Raw genomic sequence first — 17,846 nt, 5'->3', positions numbered from 1 at the left:
AGGGCAGGCAGTGCTCAGAATTCCAAAATTTAATAAAAAAACATGCACGGATACTTTTATGTTGTGCTAAAAATAACATTTTTATTCTTCATAAAAAATTATGCTTAAACTTGGAAAGGCACAAAACCACCACTGAACAGTATATAAAAAAAAAAAAGGTAGATGGTATTACTTGTACTTCTGGGTTTTTTTGTTAAATATTTGAGGTCCTCTAAAAAGACAATGGTGACAAACATGTTTCAGGTTGGACAGTTGTTTCATAATGTTTCTCACTGGTCTAATGTTAGCAGAAAGCTTTTATGTAGCTCCTCCTTAAGCATGTTTTCAGATCTGATTGGAAATAATTTTGTGCAGAGCAATTTGGCTGAAACATTTGTCTAAATGTTTCTAATGCTTCTTTTCTTTCTTTTTTTGTTTTTTAATCTATACTAGGATGTTTTGAATAACTTGGGTTCCTGTGAGTTGGATGAAGATGACCTAATGCTTGACTTGGAGTTCCTGGAAGAACAACATCACCAGCGTTCTGGTAAGTCAGATAAATGCTGTCTGTCTTCAGTGAGGTAATGTTATTCTTGGAATAAAAAGTAAATATGTTTAGTACAGTTACTTGGAAATAAAAAGGAGTCATTTTCTTGGAAGGATTAGAGTGGTATTATTTTTTTAGAGTTATTTCTAAATTTGTTTGTAATTAATCAGAAAAATGCTGTTTACATAGCATTTGGACTTCATATAGTCAGTTATGAAATGTGATTTCTACAGCTACAGAATTTCAGTACCAAGGGCAGACCCATCTGTTTTGCTAAATACTTAAAATGATTGCTGCCTACCCCAGGCACTTAACAAAAGAATATCAGTGGAATAATTGTGATCACATTTTGTATGTGCCAGAATAATATTTTTCAAATAAAGGAGGTATTACTTGAAACATGAGTGTAACTTGATGTTTTCTCTCATGTTTGGTTAAAGCCTTGTTGCACTGCCTTGATTAATAGCAATAAACTATTGCTATATACTGTGCTTGTTACCATTCTATAATAGAATTATGCAAGGTAAATTGTGGGACATGTGAAGAGCAATTTCCTTTACTGGGATGTGGACAGCAGGGCCTTGTCTATGAACAGCAGTCCTGCTAACTCAGCAGAATTTGGAGAGTCTTCAAAGAGATGTAGGACTTGTGCTTGACCCCAGGCAGAGTTCTGGGTTTGTACTCTGCTGTGGTGCTCTATTCTGACAGTGTTGTGTGTTGAAGCATGAGGAATTCTCACCTTCTCTTATACCTGCTGCTCCCTGATCCCAGTTTCTCCATTCACCCAAATAGATGTCCATGTTCTGCACATTCTTGCAGACTTAGTGGAAGTGGGGTTTTTTGAGACATGTGCTGGCTGGTGTGGACCATCTTCAGTCCTGGTCCCTTCTTAGAGGCAAATTTAGTAATGGTTGCAGATAAACTGCTTCAGTTGTGCTCCTGTTTTATATTTTCTGTGTATGGTTATTCTGTGAACATACCTGAATTATCTCAATGATAATTTTGTTTAACAATTGTACCATGCTTTTAAACCTGTTTGCATATCTACCTATAGGATGAAATATCTGTTCTGTTTGCTTAGGTAGGGAGTATGGATGGTTGCAGCAGTAATGTGTGCATGATTAAAGTTTTCTAAATTACTGGAAGCTAAACTCCACAGAAAAGGCCCTTTCTAACACATTCTGAATATTACTATTAACTTTTTACAGAAAGTTGAATGATTGGTTAAGGAAATGTGGTTTCAGAAACAAACATTACATTTTATAAGAAACTATATGGGGTTCAGACTTATTTATTCCCTGGACTGGTTGGAAAGAAATGAACTGGCAGAACTGTTTTCCATAAATAAACATCCCTGATGTGTTGCACTTGGTCTGAACTTTGTTTTCCTTCTTTTTTTTTACAAAGCACTGAATTAACAGCGAAAGAAGAGTTATGTCCAGTATATGATGACAAAAATTTTGTAGCAGCTTCTAGAACAGCGAAAATAATAATGTCTGAATGACATACTTGATAGAGAAGTAATTAAGATGAAGGTGTGATATGGCAAATAATCTCCCTGCTCTTGCCTCATTATCCAGAGTAAATGAGATGCTTTTGAAGCAGAGATCTACATTGTCCTCTGAAGTATGGTGACCATTTCTATTCTGAGCAATAATGTAGAGACACACACTGCAGAATGCAAATTTTCTTTAAACAGAAATGTGTTTATTTTAGTAATATTTGCTCTTTGGCTTTATTTGTTTGATGGTGAATCCAGCTGGGAAAAAATTTAAGATTTCCCTAGCTGTCACTCTTTTTTAAAGTCATTCGCTTGTAAGAAAGATTTGGAAGGACGGAGCCACAGTACGGTTTGACTCAATTTCACCAAATAAAGCTGATGTCTTTATTTTGTGTGAGGATCTGGCCCAAAATGGTTCATGTGGTAGTCAGTCATCACCTTAATTTACACTGAGATATGAGGCAGTATGCTTGATTTTTAGTGATTTAGCATTTGAACACCACTGAAGTACATAAACGCCTTGAATTAGAGACTGACATTTCAACACTCTTAACAAATTCCTTTTCTGATTCCTCTGTTAAGTTATGGCCAGCTTCCAGGACTTAAGACTTTTCAACAAAAATTCTTTTCAGGAATTCCAAGTCAATATGTTCTCTGTTTTCACTTCTGAATTTGCTTGTTTTTTTCCAAGAGGCATCTCTATTCATACCTAAATAGAATTCCAAACTTGTTCAATTAAATTACATTATCAAATATTTTGGTGCAATTTGTTCTACAGGCACCGGAATACATCAAGTGATCATGTTAAAGATATAGAGTTAATTTAATGCAGAGCTTTACAGTTTCATAAATTCGTCAGATTGGAATTGATTATATTTATGGGCATGCACATATAAGGTCTTTCAGGTAATTGGGAGTCAATATGTTTTAAAGATTTTTAATTTTGCCTGCTTCTGAAACAAGAAGACAGCAGAATTGCACATGGAGGATGAGCCTGTACTGTTACTGTAGAACATACTATTTTAATAGAATTTGAATTAAACCAAAGAACTGTTTAATTCTTCAAGTATGTGACTGGCCTGAAAAGTAGATGATTTTCTGTAATTTTTGCCAGTTGCAGGTTTGTTGAACTCTTTGTGAAGGCTTCTTTAAAACTATGGGCTTGCGAGTTTACCTATGGCTCACTTCAGTAAAATTCAGTCAAGACAGTTGCAGACTTACAGATTTGTGAGCCTCATTTAGTTAGAGATTAGGCAGATGTGCTGCCTCTTCTGTAGAAGATTCAGCCCTATATTGCATCAGCTTTACATATCTAATCCATTTTATTACAGTATTTGTTCACCTTTCTAACAAGTTCCTCATGTTTCTCTAATAGTTGCAGGGGATCCGTGACATTCACACATTTCATACTGAAGTCAACTGAGAGTTAATGCATGTGTTCTTAGTCTTATCAAAAAAGGTGTTCATGAATATAAAAATACTGCTTTTTGAATAGAAACATTAAAATTATGCTCTTCTGCAAGGCAAAGGTATCAGCAGTACTGTCACTATTTGTAGTACAGTAAAAATCCTATTGATGTTCTATGTTCTGATGCTGATTGCAGCATTTATTTGGTTAAAGCCATGAGTACTAGAGATATATTGCCATTCACCTGTGTTCCATTGGGCTTTTGATGAACAATTATGTAGGGAATTACTATGGGGAGAAATGTTCCAAGAGAAGCTCTGTTCAGTATTTTAACAAATAGATGGAAATATGAAGCGGTATAATTGGGAAATTATTCACTTCTTTCTTCAATTGTTACAGAGGGATAATGAAGGAATAGCTAGGAATAACTATTATTTAAAAGGCTATGAAAATTTCTAATGACAAATTGCATTAATACAAGGGCTAACATCACATTTCTAACTTTAATATCAAATATTATGCCTTGGTGAGGAGGCTGTGTACATCAAGCTGTATTATTTAGACTTAACAATTCTGAAGGGTACTGCCCCAGTTAATAAACACTATTGATGAGCTGATTAATGAAGGGTACTGTCCCAGTTAATAAACACTATTTATGAGCTAATTAATGGCAAATTGAGAAATTCTCTTAAATGCCATTAGGAGCTCCAGTTTTTTAGAGATTTATTAGTTAAGACACAATATACAATAATTTCTGCTTTTAGCTGCTAGAGTTTTAAATAATGGTATTTGTTAATGTGAGGATATATCTTTGTACTGAAGCATAAAATATAATACTAATTTAGCAAAATAATTGTACTGTATTGATCTGCCATTGTTTTAGTTACTATTTATGAACAGAAAATAAGATTATGTTGGAAAGATTTCTGGGAGAATTCTCTATTAAGGAGCTTTCAAGAGGAGCTACAAGCTAGCTGGTAGGAAAGGAGATGTTGGAGAAAGTGGTATGCTATGTTGATTAAAATATAGAGCTAGAAAGGAGAAAGAGATAAAGATCTGTTACCTCTTTTGTTGTTTATTATTTATTTATTTATTTATTTATAACTCCAACTCATTTTTTACTTGTGCTCTTGTTCTGCCCTCTTAGCTTTTCCCTAATGAGCTTGCTGCCCTCCAGCAGCATCCTCAAGAAATGAGGTTCCTGCAAAAGGTGCTATAAATCCTTCTGAGTACTAGCAAATTAAAAAATATCCCTAACTTTTTCTCTAACCATAGAACAGAAGGTAAGGAGACACCTGCAAACCTAATGCAGATGCATCTACTTTGGACATAGGTGTCTGTGCTTTGCTGGTCTTAGCACAGCTTTAGAAGTCTGTAATTCCCACATTTCTGACTTTCTCTCTGTAAATGAGCTTACTGCCTTAATTTACTACTTTTGCTTCTGTTTTAAAGGCTATAATGTTGAGACAAAGAATGTAAGACAGACATTTTATTATCCCACCTAAAACAATTCCTTTGAATTTTAACAAAATAATATTTATATGGTATACAAATTCAAAATATTAATCAATGTGATTTGCTGAGAGTTTTGCATACTGTGTTCTTATGATGGAATGCTTAAAATGAAGCATAATATGACATACATGATGAGTCTTAAGGGTGCCTTTTTATAATCTGAGTAAATTAGACTTTAAAAATATGCTGCAGCTTTGATTTCCAGTTGTAAAATAATGAAGTCAGTGGTTTCTGTAGTGGGAAATCATTGCAGGTTTATGGAAAGTGGCAGCATTAATTTAACTTCATTCATTTTCCTTTTCCCTCATGAAACACAATGTATTTGATTCCAATTATTGATTAGTCAAATGTATGAGGAAAACCTTTATATTCTGTGATACAAGCAGTCGGGAATTTATTCAAGTGATGCACATTAACATGTGTGAGCTGTGTGCTGGTGTTGTGCTGTAGCCTATTGAAAACCAAACGGTTTTATGTGGTCAGTGTTGTCAGGAGTGCAGGTTTTTTCTGAAAGTTCACAAAAGCACAGCTATCCAAGGGCTTTGGTAATTCCTTAAGTATTTTCCATGGGTAGCATGAAACAGGTGCCCTGCATCCTCCTACAAAGATGTGTGTGTGTAGCTGGAATTGGCAATGAGTGGTCTGGCTGAAACTTGGGGGATTGCTCCTGGTGCTGAATATTAAGCACGTGCTCCTGTCTCTTCCCCATCAGGCTCCACACTATGCAGTGACTATTCATGGGTGTGATATTGATTAGCTGGGTACCCATACTGGCCTGTGCATCCATTATGTTGCTGCTGGAGTGCTTGCTGAATAGTTTTGAATAATGTAGCTTGCTGAAATTTTTAGGAGAGATTTGTCTTTGGCCAGTGCTTTAGCTGTTTTGAATTAAATGCCCCAGCCTCAGCTGAAAAGCTGTGACCCAGTGTATACTGAAGCATAGTTACTTCACTCAGCATATTTCAGGAATGAAAATATTTGTCTTATTTGCTGAGGGAAAAAAGTGGAAATATGAAATTTTATATTAATATGAAACTTTGTTATCCATCAAAATATTATTTAGCTCTTAAAAAAGAATACTTTCAGAGATGGAACACATTTTGATCAAACCTAAGACCATGTCAGTTAGAAGCATTTTAAATGTTTTCTTAACTCTGTGGTTATACATGTTTTGGTTCTTGCTCAAGGTTGAAATGAAATGACAGATTACAGTGTGGGTTTTGCAGACTGAGAGGAAGGCAGAAAGAGTTTTGAGGTGGATACACAAAAACACCTATGTAAATGTCAAATTAGAATAATCCATTATATCAGAATATGGTCTTTTAGTAACATCTCTACATTAGATATTAGCTGCCTTGCCAACAAAAGCACACTATACTTGTTTTTTTAGGAAGCAAAAGTTTGGCATTTGTATTGTATTTCTTTTAAATCCAGCTAGTCTGCAGATCAATAGGCATCAGTACCCAGCCAAATTAAATTGTTGGTGTAATGACCCAGTGATATGAATTAGGTAGTTGCTGAAGTATTTTGAATGTAATGAACAAACTGTGAGGAAATTCTGTGATGAGTTTGGAGTTCCTCCTGTGTCTTATTAATTCAATGTATTAATTATTTTTTAAAATTTTTTATTACACAATAGGAATGTTGTGATGAAACTTCTTTGTTTTGTTTTTTTTTGTTTGTTTTTTTTTTTTTGTTTTGTTTTGTTTTGTTTTGTTTTGTTTTGTTGGACCAGAATTTTGTCAGTGCAAGGAAAGCAAATTTTTCAAATGTTTTAATTTGCTTTAAATAGATAATAGGCAAAAAAGACCTAACTATGCATTCTAATCAAAAAGCTTCTTTGAACTAGAGCAGAAGTACTTAACTAAATTGAATGTATTGCTTTGCTCATAAATGTGTTGTTGGCAGCAGATTATGTTTCTGCATTTACAAACAGTGACCTGTTTTGACTTTTAATTGGAACTGGACCCTCGGCTCCTTGAGCACTTCTGAAACCTTTGTCATTTCCAAATGCCATCTTTTAGAGTTGTATGTTCTAGAGATAAATGTAAAGCAGCATGCTAGAGCAGCATTTCTTCAGATTTCTGTTTGGTATGTGTAATGGCAGTTTGGTTTACACTTAAAGGTTTTGAGCAGAGTAAAGATTATGACAGTAAAGTAATAGAGAACTCTGTGTCTCTGCCAAAGAAAAGGTTTAAAGGTAATTTAGATAACTAGTATCTTGCCCTGTTACTACAAATTTTGGATAAGGTAATAAAAAAGTAAAGAGTACTAATAATGAACAAAAAAAGTGCTGTGTGACTTCACTACATATTTTACAGATATCCTAACATCAATTAAAAGGTAAAGTTCATGTTAGTTTTCAGTTTTGCAAGAACAAACGTCTCGCTGAATAAATGCCTGCAATTCCTCCATGAAACTTCTTGTGGTGAAGAGAGAGCATCATGAGCCGTAGCTATGGCCAGCCTGATATCACATGTATGTCTGCATTCCAGCATAGAAGTACTGAGTGGAAAGTCACATGCCACTAGTTTCCATATATCTAGAAAAATTTATTACAGGGCTTTTTATATATTTTCAGAATGACCTATTCTACTAAGCTGCACATTTTTCCCTGAGGCATTGTTTAATAAATATTGCACAGTAATGGAATAACTTAAGGTCTCCAGGGAATTAAATAAAACTTGGCATCTTCTAAACTTTTCTAACCACTATCAATAGCTTCTGAAAGAGGACTGAGCATGGAGGAGAGGTATTTTTGCAGGGTTTGCAAGTGAAAGTATGTGTGGCAGTATCAAATAAAAAGAGCATATTTATGTTAGTCTCAAGTAACCATTGCATACTTGTGGCTAGGCCAGCCTAAGCACTCTGAAAGTGTAAACTACTGGGAGTAAGAAGAAATAATAGTGAATTGGAATGGAACTAGTTAGAAATTATAGGCTAATACAAGGTCAGTCTTCTAGCATCCTAATCCATATTCTGGAAAAGAAATTGGATTGAGCCCTGTTTCTGTTCCCTTATTTATGTAAATGAATCGTGCAGTACTATTTCAATTTTAATTGATAAAAGCAAAACACAGCCTAGAACTGCTGCCAAATTAACTTTATCTTAAATCTTTTCTAGTGTGTTTTACTTTAAAAGTTAAGTTGTAACCAAACCTAGTTGATGAGGAAGCGTGTAGGACTAGCTTCTAGCTATGCTTTCCTCAGAATATGTTTAAAATGTGTCTGGGATATAGATAATGTGACTGGGCTGTGTGTTCTCAATGGATCAAGGACAATACTCAGTTTCCTGAGCAAACTGCTATTTTTAGCTCTTTGTTTTGGTATGAAGAGTGGTGAAGGACTGATACATTCAAATGGGGTTGTGTGTGTTAGATTCCTATCTGACTGTTACAAATTTTATTAGTGATATGTACTTGTAAATCCTACTCACTTAAGTGGAGCACTATCATAGAGCGTCAGATAATTTAGATACCAAGAGATTTTTTCATTAATGGACAAGAGGGGCAAAAGAGCACAGTCATGAACTTCAGGGTCATTAAATAATACTTTTGAGCAAGATGCATTTGTATGGTTATACAACAATTAGATTCAGAGTCTGTATCTCAATTTCTTGCTATTTTATAATTACAGTGTGCCATTTAGTTACAAATCCTTATTCATGTTGGTATGCTCAACCATCATTTACTGAAAGAATCAGGACAGTAATTAAATTAGGCAGATTGCCTTTCTTCATTCCTTTGATTTTATACATACATTGAGATGAAACATCATCTTTAATAATATCTGCAGGCAGAAAATAAATGCAATAATAAACATTATGACAAATCAAAGCACAGTGTCTTATTAAAAGCAAATCTGCACTTCTAAATGGCAAAGTTTAAGTAGAATGCGAAATAATGCTTTTTTTCTCCTGCTTTGTAAATTTACATAGATCTGGACTGGATGTCTTGCTAAAATGAAAACGTGATGAAAACCTTGGAGGAGTATGGCCTGTCTTCTTGCTTTTGTGAGAGATTTAGGGAGTAAGAGAAACAATTATGAGCTTATAATTATTTTACAGAACAGTTATAACTCTGTTTATATAAAAAAATAATTACTCCTTCCATACAACTTCTGCAGGGATCCTACTTCAAGGTCAGACTGAAACTCTATGTGAGTTATTGATGGCTTTTGACCTTTTGAAATACTTACCTCTGGGATCATTGTAGCTTCACTCTTAGGTAAAGAAAGAAATAGTAGTCTGATAGTTAAAACTTGAGTGTGGGTCTCCTGGGTTGAGCTGGATTCTCTGATGCCGATTTCCAGTGTTACCATGGGCTTGTCACTTAATTTACTTGTAGTACATAAGTGGTGCTCCATTAGTCATGGGGGTTTGGCATTAAAGTCTGAGAGATACTCGTGATACCAATGGGATGGAGCTGCAGTAATAACTAGAGTATTTTCATTCTTTAGAGGCCAGTTATGTTCTGATTTGTGCCTCTTCATGTCATTCCAAGAAGTGGAGCAGACAGTGCCATTGATGTTGCTGGTGTATCCGCTACTGTTATTGCTCCTGTGATTTTTTATTTCCTTCTGCAGAAAAAATGCCAAAGCAAACCACAAGTCAATTTTGCAAGAGCCTGTCATACTAATCAACTAAAGCCTGGGCTCTAGTCTAAATTACTTTAAAAATATTTCCAAAATCCTTCATTACTCAAAGATTTGGTCAAATCTGCTGTAGTGTTTGAAAATATTAGGCGACTTTATTTTTGTATGTCTTTACCTGAATCTCTTGTGATGAGAGAGTCTGTTATTCTTTCTTTTGTCCCTGTGAGTGTTCCATCAAATCCTTCATATTGTTTGGATTTTGTTGAATTTCATTTATGTTTTAACCTCCAACTTCCCTTGAGGGGGAAGGAATTCAGAAATAAATGCTGTGCAGGTTGTAAACCCTAAGATTTATTGCAGCCTAGGTTCAGTTTTAGGAGGGGGATTCAATAGGTAGCAAATGCTCTGCAGGTAGGTTTGGTGTACAGGATCTTCCTGAGACCTGAGAATGTTTTGTCCTCTTGGGGGCTCCAAGAAGAAAGCTGTGCTTTTGGTTTGCATAGCCTAGCTAGTTATCTGCACTATGAAGGACATTGTACACCTTTTTTTGGCAAGGGAACAATTTGAGATAAACTCTGAAAGGTAACCTTGAAGAAATTTTCCAGTTGTGCCTTCCGTAGTTAGGCTTATGTTAGGAATATTCCATCTGACTCAAAGTGAATAATGCCCAGCAATCTCCTTACCACATTCCAATTCTCAAAATTGTTCCATATAGGCCTTCCTGTAGGGAACAGCTTGACAATGAAAGTTTGTCAAAGCAAAGCTTGCCTGCTACTGCTCCAGTAACTTCACCAGAGGACAATGCATTCCTTGTACCTCCTGAGGGTACCATCAGTGTTACAGGGTTTGAGGGCTCTTTTCCCCCCCCTGTTTTTGTAATGTTATGTCTTTAGGAGAATGTCTCTTTCCAGGTAAGATTTTAAGGGAAGTGTGTTTGCGGTGGGAAGTCTTCTGAATGCACTTTTAAGAATGAGAAGCAAATGTTGTGTTGCAGGATGGGTAACATGTATATGCATGGATCTTGCAAATGGCAAGTTATCTTCAAATTGTTATTACACACTGCAGTATTACTGAATCTCTGGGTATCCCTATAGTTTTTGGTTTTGTGTTTTTTTTTTTTTTTTTTTTTTTTTTTGACAAAGAACTAAGCATTTATGAGTTTGCTATTTGAGGAGTTGCTGAATCATAGACTAAAAATTGGCTGTGAAAAGTTGATTACTGGAGACAGTGGCCCCATGCAGCATCCCTCAGCTTACGGTGCTCTGTGTGCATGAGCTTAAAATAGCCTTTGTAGAAATGTCTGTACCTAAGGACTAGCATGCATACAAATGTGAAACACACCTGACAAACCAAAGGCATTCCTCTGAGCTGTTTCAGTGTTTGAAATGCTTTAATTCCTTTTAATAGTGATGCTTGTTTGTTGCACAGTAACAGCTGAATCTGAGAAATGTGAGAAATGAAACTGAAAATGGATGGTAAATAAGTGTAGTGCCTTTTGGTTCCAGGATGGATAATGTGCTCATTTTCTCTTTCTTTCTAAGTGTTTCTAGCCCTGCAAACACAGTTCACATACGTCTTAGAAAAGAAGGACTACAGCAATGTCTTTGCAAAGGCTAAGGAAACCAGAGTCCCTAGGGCCTGAGAAACTGTTATGAAAAAAAATGTTGGTAGTAAACTTTTTTATTATAATAAATTGATTTTGCCGACTTTCAAAAGCCTAGGCATCATGATTAACCTGTTGAAGATCTTCCTGACTTGACCATTTTTTTTTCTCACAGAGATTTTTCTTAATAAAAAAAGCTATTTACTATAAAAATATACTTATTTGGAGATTGAAAAGCAGGAAGTAGATAAAATGAAAGTACAGCTGTGTTGTAATATTATTTTTGTGCTTCTTTCCAAAGCTGTTAATTTCACAGAAAATAGTTTTGACAAGTCTCTGTATTTCTAATACATTTTCTTCTTTAATAAAACATGAAATAACTCTATTTCTAAGGTTCGATTTAATTGTTTTCTTCCCTGCTTAATCTTTAATTTGTTTGACTCATTTAGAGATTTTTGTGGGATTGGGGGTTCAGGAAAAAGTATTCTTTATGCTCCTTAATATAACATTACTGATGTGATATACTTGTAAATTATGGGGTTTAAGCTAGAATGACATAACTATATTGCTTAACCATCTTACTGTCAGCGTGTGCTGGATTAAATGCAAATAGGTCCTGGTTCTGAGCATATTCAATCAAATCTCTCAGTTTGCAAATACAGCAGACTTGTATTCACAGATGGGCTGTGCAGAGCTCTGTGGAGTTACATGGAGAAACTGTTGGCTGTGTCATTGAGCATGTGGAAGGTGTGGATTTGGCTCTGAGATGAGGTTGACCAGGCAAAAGCCATTGCCTTGTAATGAATTTTTGTGGAAACCCACACTGTGATACTTTGACACTGAGTTAACACAGGTAGTAAAGAGCAGGGGTAGGCAGAAAGGGGAAAAGAAATAGAGGTAAGAAGGAAACTGGTATGGAAAAAAATCTCACCTTTAGCTTCTGGCAAAATATGTTTTGGAATGAAGTTTCTCTAATCTTCCTTCAGAATGATATATGACAAGCAGCTTACAAGAATTTTTCAAACTCTGTAAGAAGTAGTATTCTGTTTCTCTCTTCTGAAAACCAATCAAGAGGTTGAAAGAATCCCATGTGGTTTGTGTTTCTCAGGCTGCAGGGGCCGTGAGCAGGGGCTCTGTGGAACATGTGTGTTCCTCCTGCACCTGCTGCTCCCCCTCATCCGCACGGCAGACGCAGAGGAAGGAGTGATGGAGACCTGTGTTAGCTGATACATCTAGTTTCACAACAGCCTGCTCTCTTACCTCATCTGCAAGAAAAACTCTGAGGATCTTTCCCCTCGGAATATAGGAATAATGAGCTGTTGAGTCAGCTCAGTGATATGTGCTAGATGAGTCGCAAAGGATGCGCAGCAAGGCCGGAGGAGGCGGCAGGAAAGACTGTACTTTCTTTCAGTGGGAAAATTTATATTTCCCACATTTTCAAACTCTGGGTTAAAGAAAGACACTTCCAGTTGCGTCACTTTCTTCTTAACTAGAAGTGAGATTGTTATGCTTCCCCTCTCACAGTCACATTTAACACATCTTTTCCTTTCTTACCTGCTAAGCTTTTTGTACTTTGCTGAAATATGCAGGAGCCTGTTACCTTAGATGGCTCTTGGATTTATTATGATTGCGTCTTTATAAAATCAGTTACTACTTTTTCAAATTCAGCTCATTTTGGTGTTGTCATGCAAAAAAATCCCTATTAGTTTTTCATCTTTAGTCCTTCTCTTGACCTAATTCTGTTTGCTTGCTGTTAAACAATTGTGGTTTGATGGGCTTTTTTCTACTGTACATTCTTGTCTGAATCTCATATTGAGGAGTGGGATGCTGACAGCCTCTGTATTTTGTATATTTTCAGTCTTTGATTAGTGCTTGATTTCAGTTAAGTTTATTCAGGTAACAGTAATATTTGAAACTGTAGGTAAAATATAGTGAGTTTTGCTTGCTTTCAGGCTTAGAAGTCCAGAAGCTGAGATGAGTTTGACAGATTTTTATATCTATAATAATGAAGAATTCTGTCTCCCAATAGACTGTAGATGTAGAATAGAATTACCATGATTATTTAATAATGCTATCCGTATTTATAAATTACAGTTTAGATGCTCTGGAGTCATCAGAAGGCCTTGGATATTAGAATACTTTCTAATTATGTGTGGGAATAAATTGCCCCTATATTTACTGTTGCAAAAACATATTTGAAATCCTGATATTTCATCACATTTACTGTTCTGTTCAACTTCCTATCTATATGAAGGATGATTCAGCATGTTTTATATTTACCACTTTTCCATTTGATCTGTCTATCTATAGATTCAAATTTATTCTGTGTCTTCACCCGTTTGTATAAATGGACATTCTCTATTATTGGGGAAAAACATTACTAGTGTGTCAATGATTTCTAGAAAAAACATGTTTTTCCTTTGGGAAACAGAAATTTTTTGGTGCTTTAAGCATTGCTGTGAGAAAGTCTCAGCTGCGAATTAAAAGTATATTTAGCCTAAGGCACATAGCTAGCTCCACTGAAGTCAAGGGGATCATAGACTTCAGATTTAAGCTCACTCATAAATGACTTCAGGCTTTGGAGTCTAGACTTGATACAACCAGTGTCTCCTGTGAGACTGGGTTTCTTTTTTATGGCTACTCAGTTTCTGCCATTTACCTTAAACATCATTATGCTTTGGCTAAAAGTATATGTGAGTACAGTATTGCTAACAGATGTTAAAAAATAAAACTGTGTAGGAAACTTGTAGTTAAAGCTACTATATGGACTGATTTATTAGCAACAGCAGCACAGTTTAGAGGAACAAAAGTCATATTGTGGATAATGATTATTTTTCCAGTAAAGAAATTTGGGGATGCCATGTCTATTTAATTTCAAGCGTTTTCTAGGAATGGATGTGAAAGAAAGAGATTTGAAGCTTGCACAGCATTTTTATTTATATTGCAAGGAAAATTAGAATTGGTAGCAAAGCACAGTATGCATCCTTAAATTAAAATGTTAATATCTTTTAGAGAAAAAAAGCCTTCAGAAAGTACTCCCCCCTAGTGAGTCTTAGTCCATACAAACTCTGCTATTTTCCCAAAACAATGAGGACATAATTTCTGACTAGTTTTTAATAATCCAAGCAGTGTCAAAATAGGTAGCAAGAAGGCTTTATTCCTAAAGAAAATTTTTATTAAACAGATTTATTTTTTTGTAAGACTTTGCACACCTAATAGCCTGCTCAGACCTTGGAAGCAATTGTGAGGAGAAAGTAAACCCACAGCAAAAATAACTTATTCAAGGTTAATTTAGATGAGGTTAATTTAAAATCTCAGCATGCCTTTTAACCCACCATAGCCCTGTTTAGAAGTGATGTGAGACTGGTTCTTTAATATAATGTAGAAAGAGATAGGAAGCTGATTAGGTCCTTTGCTATCTCTGATCTTAAAATTATTTTGTTCTCTTGCATAAATATGATGCCTTTATATTTTCCATCTATCAGAAAAAAATATTGGGGTCTGTGTTACTTATTGTTAGTAATTTCCTCTGTCAGCCTAACAAGTTGAATGGTCTGGGTCTAGCTTTGTATTTGCTGGCAGCCTTGATCACATATGTAGGTTCCTAAAAAACTAAAGGAATAAAAAGAAATCTAAATGGGGGATTCTTAATGAGGATAATTGATTTATTTTACCTAACCAAAGGCCATAATATCTAAATTGAATTTCTGATGTTTGTATCTTGAGCATGTATTTTCCAATAGACTTTCCTAGTGAGTGACGAAAATTGCTCTCTTCCTCACAAGATTTTTTTAGCACAGGATTTTGATAAGCTTTTCCATCTCTGACATTATCTAATACTAATATCTAGAATACTCCCACTGGGAAAAATTAGTCAAAACCCAGAGAAAGACTTGGAGGCTACTTTGTAAGAGGTTGTGTGTTGTGGGATCAAATCACAATTCTGGGAAAAGCAGTTTTGTCTTAAAAAGCAGAGGCTATCTACTTTGTTTTAATGACATCTTAGCTCTAGCTGAGTATGTAGTCTGTGCCATTAAGTGATTTAACCTCTGCTCCTTACCCTGCTGATCAGGTACTAAGTAATCAAATAATGTATTGAAATATACACTGATTAAAGTGATTTTATGAAGTTATAGAGCACTGGCATATAAGGTGTTAAGATTTAATAAAAATCATAATGCTTTCCATATTTTCTTTATCTGATACAGAGCATGCGTACAGTAAGTAGGATATGCGTGGATGTAAAAATGAAGGAGGTTAGGTACAGATTGCTTACAGGAAGGAGTTGGGCTAGGAAGCCATTGTTCTTGAGGTTGTTAATAATGTGGTGAGCTGTAATTTCTCATGCAGTGGAACTTGTCCTTCTACTCTTTCAATATCTCAGTAGTTTTGGTTGCTATGTTGCTATTTATGTGGATTATTTTGATTAGTATAGCTGTCCAGATTGCAAGAATAAACTAATAACTTTTCCTGCATTTAGTGTACCTAAGTATTTTAAAGTAATAGCCAGTGTGCTGTCTGAACAGAGAATAGGATTTAAAAACATTTACCTGTTTGTTTGGGAATTTTTTTTCAATCTTTCACCCTAGGATTTAACGTATTAGCTTAAAAACTTGTAAATGTCTTTTCCATAGGAAGTACTGTAATGAGTATTACAATGTATTCATTGTACAGCTTTGGACTATTTTCTATAATATTTTTTCAAACTCTCTTCCTAAGCTGTTGCTCATTCTGAAAAATTACCATGTACTATCTGTGAAGATTTAAGCATGTTTGTGTGAGGCAATATTAGAGAAACAAGACTTCTTGCATGCTGAAAATACTTAAAACTCCCTTTTCATTTTTTTAATTCTTGAGGTGGCAGCCACGCGATGCTACTGAGTCATTACTGGTTATTCCAGTTTGTCACTTGCAAGTGGAAAGAGGCTGTCAGCTGTTCTGGAGGTGACACAGCAGATGTTACAAAAAGGGAATTCTCATGGATAGTGCATGGGTTACATAGAGTTTCCAGTGAAGAGTAACCATAAAATCCAGTCATCTTCAAGCATCAATTTTGGTCTTTCTGTTAATGTAGCAATTGAGATTTAGTGGTTGTTATCTGGTAACCTCTTTGTGCCCTGTAGCACTTTTTCAGTACTTAGAGAATAGTTTGGAAGGGAATGTAATATTCAGTATGTCATTTATGTTAGATTGTTTTTTTCAGCATTCTTGGTAAAAGAAAGCATTGCTAAGATAGTGATAAACTTTTACATGCATATTGGCTTTGAGAACAACAACAAATATTTTCTGTAGTCCCTATAATTCTATAAACAGATTTACTTCAAAGAAATGTTTGTGTTAGGCACTTGAGTTTCCAAATGAATGCGGAACTTTGCTTTGCTTTTGAAAGTAACCCTAGCAAATAGCTTGGTAAAGATGTAATTTTGCTCCAGTTAAAAAATGCAAATCAGCCTGATTATGCTGTTTTTTCAGACTTCCTTCCTTGGTGCTGTATGATGTTAGAGTTGGTTCAGCTCTAATGAAAATGGGGAGGATCAAGGATAACCTGAGTTTCAAAGACTCATATCTTCTAGCATAGACTTGTTAGCTTCCTTAGAGATGTAGTATATTTTAAATGCTAAAACAAAGTAAAAGTTACTTGTGTGGATTAATAGAATCAAAGACTGTAATTTTAAGTATGTGGCTGTTGAGTCAGATGAAAGAATTTACTACAGTGATTTTGTGGGGAGTGACATTTGAGCAATGATCCTCTTCTCATTTGCACCCAGTAGGGAACTGAATTCGTCTGGTAAGGAATGTGAGATCTCCTGTATCTTTCGCATAATTCAGAGGAATTCTAGCAGAGGGATCTAACACTCAAGGGCATTGTGCAGATTGGTGTGTTCTCTGCAGCACTTCTGGTCCAGGAGTGGCTGTCACAAAAATGTTGTGGTTTATGTTGTTTGATTTCTGTGATTTTAGAAGGAAAAAAAGGAAAGAGTCAGTGGGGAGGGGTAGAAATATTTTTCTTGTTAGTTTTGACTTTTTTTCTTAAAGTAAACTATGTACAGGTAAAGGCTATGCAAATATTAACAAAGAATTAATATATCTTTAAACTAGTTTTACTTTACAGATAACCTAAATTAAACCATCACTAACTTCCCACTTATTTTGTATCCTGAACAGCTTTTTTTTAGGGTATGTTTTATGGCCTTTGCAGAACGTTTAATGGAATTCTTGATATACTGTGGACAAGCAAAAATAAGTCATATAGTTAAAAGGAAAAGTGTGTAGTTTCACTTCAGGAAATTTGAGATCTGCTTCTATCTGTGCCACAGGTTGTCTTGTATAATCCTTTACAAGGTACTCTGCTCATCAGTATTTATCTCTCACATAAGGATCATTTTGGGATGCATTATTTTTTTCATAGGTATTTATATACTGTGATTCCAAGTGCTATAATGTATCCTGCAATTTAATAACTTGCAGTAAGTGTTTTGCAAATAAGATTCTGATACTGACTGGATTGTTTGAGGAATTTCTTGTTACACCTTTTTTTGCTGTAATTTTGCAAGTGATGTTTACTCTTAACAAAAGAGAAAGTAAATAGCTTTCAGACTGACAGTGGTGCAACAAACTGCTCCACAGGGAGCTTGGTGTCTTGACTGACAGTGAATAGAAGCAAACAGGAAATTCTGATCTGGAGTTTCAGGAATGAGGGA

The 17,846-nt window shown here is 35.3% G+C and overlaps 1 protein-coding gene across 8 annotated transcripts in view; it reads left to right on the top strand.

Annotated features, from left to right (window-relative positions):
- Positions 1 to 17,846, top strand: part of CCSER1 (coiled-coil serine rich protein 1) — a 641,644-nt gene that overhangs the window by 121,944 nt on the left and 501,854 nt on the right. For all 8 annotated transcript variants that reach the window (XR_014955187.1, XM_085579114.1, XM_085579113.1 and 5 more), the window contains exon 4: positions 433 to 526. Coding sequence is in view for 7 of the 8 variants with exons in the window: in XM_085579114.1 (XP_085435240.1) it covers positions 433 to 526 (94 nt within the window). In the remaining variant the exon portion in view is untranslated. The remainder of the gene's footprint in view (positions 1 to 432; positions 527 to 17,846) is intronic.

Source organism: Lonchura striata, chromosome 4 (genome assembly GCF_050655825.1).
Source record: "Lonchura striata isolate lonStrDom1 chromosome 4, ASM5065582v1, whole genome shotgun sequence".
In the NCBI taxonomy this organism is placed as follows: domain Eukaryota; kingdom Metazoa; phylum Chordata; class Aves; order Passeriformes; family Estrildidae; genus Lonchura; species Lonchura striata.
This window is presented reverse-complemented; position numbering and strand designations above follow the sequence as displayed.